This window comes from Lepus europaeus, chromosome 8, assembly GCF_033115175.1.
Source record: "Lepus europaeus isolate LE1 chromosome 8, mLepTim1.pri, whole genome shotgun sequence".
Lineage (NCBI taxonomy): Eukaryota > Metazoa > Chordata > Mammalia > Lagomorpha > Leporidae > Lepus > Lepus europaeus.
In genome coordinates, this window is record NC_084834.1 from 93,261,327 (window position 1) to 93,270,932 (window position 9,606).

Below are 9,606 nucleotides of genomic sequence, written 5' to 3' on the forward strand. Positions count from 1 at the left end.
CAGTTCAAGCTAAAGTTAAAGATAGGTGATGTTTGAATTGGGCCATACTGCTTTATTGTGTGTCCATTTTTTTAAATATTTATTTTATTTATTTGAAAGGCAGAGTTACAGAGAGAGGGGTAGAGATAGAGAGAGAGGTCTTCCATCCACTGGTTCACTCCCCAGATTTCTACAACGGCCGGAGCTGTGCTGATCCAAAGCCAGGAACAAGGAGTTTCCTCTGGGTCTCCCTTGGGGGTGCAGGAGCCCAAGGGACTTGTGTCATCTTCTACTGCTTTCCCAGGCCATAGCAGAGAGCTGGATTAGAAGTGAAGCAGCTGGGTCTCAAACCGGTGCCCACATGGGATGTCGGCACCGAAGGCGGTGGTCTCACCCTCACCCACAGCTCCGGCCCCTATTGTTTTTACACTGACATTTTTATTTACTTATTTGAAATCCGAAGAGTCAGAGTGGGGCAGAAAGAGATTGCATGCCTTCTCCCACCTGCTAGTTCACTTCCCCAAATGCCCACAGTGGCCAGGGCAAGGCCAGGGCCCAAGCTGTGAGCCAGGGACTCATCCAGGTCTTCCATGTGGGTGACAGGGACCCGATAACTTGAGCCATCACTGTTCCTTCCAGGGTCTACATTAGCAGGAAGCTGGAAACAGGAGCAGATCTGGAACTGAAACCCAGGCACTCCAATATGGAGGTAGACATGCCAAGCGTCCTCTTAACTGGTACACAAATGCCTACACTAGTGAAGACATTTATAAAGTTAATACTGAATAAGGTTCTTAGAGGATTGGGGGCCCAAAGGTGGGAATGTACTCTATATCCCTAGGATTTTTTTAAGATTTTACTTTTATTAGTTATTGAAAGAGTTACACACAGAGAGAAGGAGAGGCAGAGAGAGAGGTCTCCTATCCACTGGTTCACTCTCCAGATGGCCACAGAGGCTGGAGCTGGGCCGATCCAAAGTCAGGAGCCAGGAGCCTCTTCCAGGTCTCCAATGTGGGTGCAGGGGCTCAAGGTCTTGGGCCACCCTCCTCTGCACTCCCAGGCCATACGCAGTGAGCTGGATGGGAAGCGGAGTAGGCAGATAGAAATGGATGCCCATCTGGGATGCCGTCATCACAGGCAGAGGCATAGCCCACTGCGCTACAGTGCCAGCCTCTATACGCCTAGGTTTTAGAGACAGTTTTAGGGGAAAGGAGCCCAGCTTTCCAACTGAGGAAGCATATTTGAAGATATGTTGCGAGATTTCAGTTGATATATCATGAAACGTGGTAAATCAACTCCTTTTTTTTTTTTTTTTTTTGTTACCTAACTATGTCCTTTGAAGAGCCACACTCAATATAGAAAATAAATCAGAAGTCTCTCTCACGCTACTTTTGTTCTCTGCAATTGCAGGCACTGTGGTGGTCCAGCAGCTGATGTCCATGATGATCAGCAAACACGACCGCCTCTTCCCAAAGGACGTAGAACTGCAGAGCAAGCCCCAGGACGGAGTGAGCAACAACAACGAAATCCAGAAGAAAGCCAGCATGGGCCAGTTACAGAACAAGGAGAACAATAACACCAAGGAGAGCCCCAGTCGGCAGTGCTCTTGGGACAAGCCCGAGTCTCCCCAGAGAAGCAGCATGGACAATGGCTCTCCCACAGCCCTATCCGGCAGCAAAACCAACAGCCCAAGGAACAGCGTCCACAAGCTGGATGTCTCCAGGAGCCCCCCTCTCATGGTGAAGAAGAACCCTGCCTTCAACAAAGGCAGTGGCATCGTCACCAACGGGTCTTTCAGCAGCAGCAATCCAGAAGCGGTGGAGAAACCCCAAACCACCCCCAATGGGAGCCTGCAGGCTAGGAGGACCTCTTCGCTGAAGGGGTCCGGTACCAAAATGGGCACCCACAGTGTGCAGAATGGAACCATGCGCATGGGCATTTTGAGCAACGACCCCCTCGGGAACCCCGTGAATGGACGCAGCACGGGCTGGCTGCCCAACGGCTATGTGACCCTGAGGGACAACAAGCAGAAAGAACCAGCCGGGGAGTCTGGCCAGCACAACCGGCTCTCCACCTACGATAACGTCCACCAGCAGTTCTCCATGATGAACCTGGAGGACAAGCAGAGCGTGGACAGTGCCACCTGGTCCACCTCCTCCTGCGACATCTCCCTCCCCGAGAACTCCAACTCCTGCCGCTCCTCCACCACCACCTGCCCAGAGCAGGACTTTTACGGTGGGAACTTTGAGGATCCTGTTTTGGATGGGCCCCCGCAGGACGACCTTTCCCACCCTGGGGACTATGAAAGCAAAAGTGACCGGAGGAGCGTGGGCGGCCGAAGTAGTCGCGCCACCAGCAGCAGCGACAACAGTGAGACGTTTGTTGGGAACAACACCGGCAACCACAGTGCACTGCACAGTTTAGTCTCCAGCCTGAAACAGGAGATGACCAAACAGAAGATCGAGTACGAGTCCAGGATAAAGAGGTGAGAAGAAGCTAGGTAGGGCTCCTAACTACCAGAGAGGCTGCACCGCGGGTTAAATGCGCTGGTTTCAGAGTCAGCATTTGGGAGCCGTGTGACTTAGACAAAGTTGCCTTTATCTCTGTGGGCCCTCTCCTGGTAGCTCAATGTGAAAATTCTAAATGTCGGTCATATCTACTTCCAAAGCCCCTAAGAAGACACTGATCATTGTCCCCGGTGCAGAAGAGGTGCTTGCTGGTTGTTATCTTCCACTATTAGTAAACACGGCATTTGTGTGAGGGCATTTGTGTGAGAGGTTAGGATGGAGGGGCGGCTGTAAGGCGATGGAGAATAGAGAGCCTGCTAATTTTCACTAACATGCAAAGGATGACAGTAGCATAAAATGATGTTCTAAAGGTAAACTAACCTTCAGTTTTCATTCTTTCAGTCGTTACGTGTGGAGCGGGTGTCTTCTCTCTACCAGGCTCAGTTGCAGACCCTTTGGGAATTTGGGTGAACTCAGAGAAGTGACAGGTGCAAGGTGACTTAAGGCCTGGACAGGGGCATTTTCAGTCTTTGACTTTGACTCTGAGATAGGAACATACAGAGGTTTTAAGAAGAGAGATGGTGTGACCTACAGAGAAGCTAGCCTAAAATGGCAAGTGAGGAATATGACATACAAGAGAATAGTTAGGTTAATGCCTAATTTATATAAATTTGTATCTTCCATTAAGATGATCAAGGTAGGAGTTTGCTGAGTAACTCCCACAGGGAAGAAGTCTGGGTGAGACAAGTGGCCTCAGCTGCCTGTTCTGGGTTCACAGTGCCCTGGGGAGTGGGATGGGCCATTGACAGGAGAGGCAGGAAAATGAGAACGGAGGCCTGGACACCTGACCGTGACCTGTGCCAGACACCCCACATCCTCACCCCGGCCAGAGAGTGACAGATTGATTGTGTGCACGTGCTTTCAGTGCCGTATACGGGAAAGAACACAGAATTCTCAAGTCAGGAAGGGAGGGCCCGAAGCTCGTTTCAGGGTGAAGTAGCCCCTCTGGTGTCAGCCCCAGTTGCAAGCTCTGTGATTTGGGGAGCTCTTCCTGCGTGGTGTGTGAGGATCCTCAGTAGTTTGGTGTGCCTCACCTGCTGCTGTGGCTCCAAACCCCCTGGCTTCTTTTTATTTTATTTTTTTTAATATATAAAGCCAGTTTTAGAGGATCTTAATGTTCTTCATCACCCATTTATCGATTATCAAGCAAAAAAAAAAACCTATTTCAAGAGCTATGGCAGAGTAAATATAAACCAAAGTGCTACTCACAAACGTGATTAAAACATCAACTGCTTGGAAACTATTTATGCCAAGTTTCACTAAACAAAATTGCGCTTTGAATTTCTCTGTATGATACTGACAGAAAGTTCAAATAAGAAGAAAGAAATGGTGTTAATTGTTTCCTACGATCACTCTTCTTTCTGAAAGGGGTTTGGGAAGTTCCCACTAGCTACCAGAAATCTGGATTGCTGCCATTTCATAATCAGAAAGAGAACTTAGCACTGGGAGGCTGCTCTTTCAAGGGGCAGGGATAGCACTTTGAACTTGGATTAGGAAAAGAAACAAAGTTTATCATCCTGAAGCTGGAGATGTAGGCCTGCCATTTTTAAAAAAGATTTATTTATTTACTTGAAAGGCAGAGGAGTTGTGGAGAGAGAGGGACAGACACACACACACATACACACACACTGAGGGAGAGAGAGAGAGAGAGAGAGAAAGAGAGAGAGAGAGAGTCTTCCATCCACTGGTTCACTCCCCAGATGGCTGCAATGGCCAGAGCTGTGCCAGACTGAAGCCAGGGGCCTAGAACTCCATGTGGATCTCCAATGTGAGTGGCAGGGGCCCAAGCACTTGGACCATCTTCAGCTGGGTTCCCAGGTGCATTAGCAGGGAGCTGGATCAGAAGTGAAGCAGCTGGGACACCATCCAGAGATCCTATGGGATGCCAGCATCACAGGCAGGGACTTCCCCCACTGCACCACAACCCCAGCCCCGGGCCTTTCTTTCTGAAGACATTGGAGATGCATGTATGTTCTGAGACCTGGGCTACATTTCATGAACTCTGATAAAGTAATAGAACGTTGCAGCGGAGTGCAAAAGGCCAAGGGAGAGGCCTGAAGAGAGGTGGGTTGGGGCCAAACCACAGGTATATAACTGTTCAATTTCATTTTCCATAACACCTGTTTACATTTCTATAGCTTTCTTTAAATTCCATTTTAATGCCACCCTATAAGTTCTGAGGATGAATGGATAGATAGGTAGGAGGTAAGTACGTAGGTAGGGAGGAGAGAGGGAGGTTGATATGTGTTTTGCTTTGCTTAGTAATTGGCGAGGTGTATTTTCTTTGCTTTTTAAAATTCAAGTTGTGTTCTTTTTGCCTTTCCTGATTTTGTTTTCTTAGAAATAAAATCCTTAGAAAAAGAAATTTCTAAATTTATTTTCCTAGAAAATATCATGTCATAGTCAGAGAAATTAATTTGTATAATATCAATTATTGGTCTGGTAAAACTATTCCTTTTCATTGAGTTGCAATTCTACACTCATATATATGGCCAACAGATCAAGTCAGTTAAACTTTTTAAATCTACAGTTCTCCTAATTTTTAGAACAGATCCACAATTTTTGAACTTCCTAACATTATTCTGGGGTTATACATTTCTCCTTATAATCCTGTTGTATTTTATATTGAATAATTTGAGGCTCTACTATTAGGTAAGAGTTTAGAATGGTTTTTATATCTCCCTGATGAATCAATCTTTTCATCATTAAAAAAGCTCATCTTTTATTGTGTCACTGCTTTTTGCCTGAAAGTCTATATTTTCTGATGTTAGCATTGCTATACCACCTTCCCTTTGACTAGTGAATTCCTAACATAGCTTTTCCATTTGTGTACATTCAAACTTTTTAATTATATGATATGAGTAATTAATATCTTTTTCAGTTCTGGAATATATTTATTCAATTTTTTGTATATTTCCAATCCCCCACTTTCCAAAATTGTTATTACAGTATGTTAGACCTTCTGTATCTGACTCACATCCCCGTTCATATCTTTGTATATTACATGTCTATATGTATCATTCTGTGAGGTAATTTCTCTCAGACCTCCTGCCTGGTTTACCGTCTTCTCATTCAATTCTGCCACGGCTCCAAGTCCATGAGGAGACTTCCCGCAGTCTCTTTTTTGAAGACAGTTGACTTGACGTTCTAACTTCTCATTTGAATCACTTTCTGCCTCTCCCATTGGTGGCCTCCCCTCCTGTTGCCATTTGAAAACAAAACAGAACAGGAGGACAACAGAAACAACCAGCTGCAGCCCCTAGGGACTCCGTGCAAGGCCTTGTGTGCATCCCCTTTCTGGTCTACATTTAGGTTTCTTCCTTAGCTCCGATAGCTAAAGATGGTCTTTATTTTCACCCTATGTATTTTAAAACTATTTCCTTATGTATTTTTCTATCCTTTTTGTTTGCTTGTATTGGGAGGCATTGTTTCTAATCTCAACTCAGTTCTTTGAATTCCTGCATGTTTCATACAAGTGTACAGATCTATCAAGATACTCTTTTGTAGAAGTTGTTTTCCTTAGTAATAAACTTCGATTTCTTCCAGCAATTTTAAATCTAAAATAAATTTAGAAAGCAAAGAAAATAAGTTGTAGAATAATCCTGAGGGGCAACAAGCACATAGTACCAAATTCTTATATAAAAAAGTGATCATTTGTTTAAAATGGCCTTCCAAACTATGTAGGATTACAAAATAGGAAATATTATTTTTTAAAAAAATTCTACCTGCTTAAACAGGTATTCTTAGTATCTGGATGAAATGCCAATATGTGTGGCTCATTTTTTTTTCAAAATAGAAAAAAAAATTGAAATTTAAATTTTTTTAGTTACTAAAATAATTTGATTTCTGGGAGCCACATGGATATTGGCCTTTTAAACTTCAGTAGTAGGTAAACACAATTGAGTCCCTTGGACCTTTAACTTGGGAGAGAAGAAATGAGAAAAGGCAGCTAGTACTAGTATCAATCTTATAATGAACAAGTGCTTACTACTTTTGAGCAAACTTTTGAACACAAAAATGTGTGTGTGTGTGTATCTGCTACAGGAATGTAAGGGTACTTCAAAACATTTGTAGAAAAATGACACTAAATATAACTTTATTTTGGTGTAAACATTTGAAATCCATGGGCAGTTTTCATGATGTACATTTGTCCTGAACTTGTTGAAGATCTTGTGTGTGCATGGATTTCAGAATTTTTTTCTCAACATGAACTTACCTTTAAATTCCATTTTCCACAAACATTTGGAAGTACCTTCATATTTATATGTTTTGGATCCTGTTAATTATGAAGAAAACACAGTCTCTGTTTTTAAAGAGTTAACCTATAATTCTACAATTACCTGAAAGAATACAGTTCACAATTGATAGAGACATAAAATATGGATATCCTAAAATATATTAATATCATGGAAAGGAATACAACTTGAGAATAGCGGGATATTTGTATATGTGCTGTTTTTACGAAGTACCAGGTACTCCTGTAACACATGTGCGCTCTGCCTGTCTTGTCCACGTACACTGACTGCTTTGGATTCTGACGGAGCTTGGTGTGCACCAGCGAAGTTGCCTTCTTGGCAGTGGGCTTACTCTAACAATGGCATTACTATTATTATCATCAATGTTTTTCCTGTGCTGGAAACCAAATATGATTGCCTACTGTTTCTTCCAACGTTAGTAAAGCCAAGATCACCTTGTAACGTCCAGCAAGCTTTCTGGGTTGGGTTGTCTCCCACTCTGCCCCTTGGATGCTGTGTGCTTGGTTTCTCTATGCTGATATTCGTTCACTTACTATCAGATGACAATGAATCGCTTCCAAGAGATGTCTTAGGACCTATAACAAAAATTCATCAATCATGCGAGTCAACTGCAAAATTACAAAATTAAGTATTTTTAACCACTGGACCTAGCATCATTGATTTGATAGGGCTCATTCCAATATCCTAAGCAATGGAGAGTCAGAGTTTAAAGAAAACATTTGTATCCCTCTTGCATTCAAATGAATAAAATTATTTGTTCTTTCCCTCCACCTTCCCCCAACCTTTATAGCTTAGAACAGCGAAATTTAACTTTGGAAACAGAAATGATGAGTCTCCACGATGAACTGGATCAGGAAAGGAAAAAGTTCACGATGATAGAAATCAAAATGCGCAATGCCGAGCGAGCCAAAGAAGATGCCGAGAAAAGAAATGACATGCTACAGAAAGAAATGGAGCAGTTCTTTTCCACATTTGGGGAGCTGACAGTGGAACCCAGGAGAACGGAGCGAGGAAACACGATATGGATCCAGTGAGCCTGCTCTCTCCCGCCGTCTCCGATGGCTCTGGGAAGGACTTGGGGAGTCTTGGGAGATCGTATGTGGGACCAGGTGGCTGGTCACCTGGCTGTACAGAGCACTAACTGGGGAAGAAGTATCATTTATTACAGACATTAACCATCCATACCTGCAATGTGTACCAAAGTTATACCATGCCTCATAATGCTACTGTCAAGTGTTACAACTGGATATGTGTATATAGAGTAGTTTTTAAAAGTAAACTAAAAATGAGAAGCATATCTCAAGAAGTATTTTATTGCAAGTCTTGTATTTAAAATGTTGAATCAATATGTTGTTGCGATTTAGCTTGCTTTCAAGCTTCACCCCTTGCACTTAACATAAACTATTTTTGGCATTGTGTTATCATCCGCTTATTTTATAGATCACTATTTTTATTTCCCCTTTTGCTGAGGAAATGAAGATAAGCAGAAATATAAATATATATAAAGATATATGAGTTATTAAAATCAAAAGAATACTTGGTGGCCGTGTTGTTTGCACCAATAGACCTTGCCATGACCAAAAAGAGAAATGTAAATAGTTTTATAAACTACAGTTGGATCAGCAGGGACCTTGGAAATGCTCTTTAAACTCTGTCCTCACACCAGTCAATTTGGCTTTGTGACATGACTTGACACAGGCACTCGGAGAGTGTGTAAGAACGTCCCCTTCCCAAGCCCCAGTCTGCCTTACCAGATCTAAAGAGCATTTCCTAAGCAGGATGCAGCATACAGGGGAGACAGGTGACGAATGGCATTTGACCTTGGCCTTCTGGACTCTCTAACTGCTGGATGGTTAGTAGGTGAATTCTGTCTGCCTGTTGGATGTTGGGAAACAATGCTTGCCAAATAAACAATGCCTGTGTGAAGTCCTTCCCTCACCCAAATCTCTCCCCTGTCCCCAGCAGTTGCTCTTGGCAATGCCAGCAGTACCTAGTGTTGCTGAGGTCCTCTTCGTGAGTGTGCTCTAGTCGGTACCATTTAGCAACATTTTTCTCCCATGCAGGCCGATATCATGTGGGATTCTCTCCATACCACAGGCTGGCAGCTTGCAGCAAGGTGATGAGGTAGGCCAGGGCACCAGGAGGAGAAGGAAAATTAAATTTTTCTGCTTTAATTTTAACAATGCCATTTTATGTGTTAAAAACATGTTCACTCATGATAATTGTAAAATGTGAATGGTTAAAAGTCCAACTTTGAGACTATGGTGGACATCAGTAATGCTAAGTTTCTAGAAATACCCAGGCTCTCTGGAGGTGGAGTTTTTGCTAGAATGATTCCTCACACTTCAATAAGACAATGATTTTGAGAAGCCAAGTACATAAATCTCACAGCAGAACAAAAGGTCACAAAAGGTTTAATCGGAAATAAAGGCTACTTGAGTTTATGGGCTCTGCGTGTTTGGAGATTATGTGTGTGTGTGTTTATTTTCAATGGGGAGAGTGATCCTGACACCATTTCTTCTCACCAGTGTCCCGCTTTTGTTTAGATCCTCTGCTGCGTGGTCCTCTGGCATTAACCAGTGTCTACACGGCAGTAACTTCTTTATCTTTGGTTCCCTATTCTGTCGTTACGATTACTTAATCATATACTTCCACCTGGATATCCCCGAAGAAATTCAAAATCAGAATGTGTAAAATTGATTTCAGTAACTTTCCCTTAGCTTTTTCCAGTCCCTATTTTAGTTCACGAAAATCTCAGTCATGATACCGTGGTTTAAAAGCAAAGGTTATAGGGCCAGTGCTGT

General features: G+C 43.2%; 1 protein-coding gene across 4 annotated transcripts in view; it reads left to right on the forward strand.

Moving 5' to 3' along the window:
- The window catches only part of ARHGAP24 (Rho GTPase activating protein 24), a 526,629-nt gene extending 517,383 nt beyond the window's left edge, over window positions 1–9,246 (forward strand). For all 4 annotated transcript variants that reach the window (XM_062198532.1, XM_062198533.1, XM_062198535.1 and 1 more), the window contains 2 exons: window positions 1,390–2,464; window positions 7,593–9,246. In XM_062198532.1, coding sequence (XP_062054516.1) covers window positions 1,390–2,464; window positions 7,593–7,836 — 1,319 coding nt within the window. In that variant the 3' untranslated portion in view covers window positions 7,837–9,246. The remainder of the gene's footprint in view (window positions 1–1,389; window positions 2,465–7,592) is intronic.
- The last annotated feature ends 360 nt before the right edge of the window (window positions 9,247–9,606 follow it).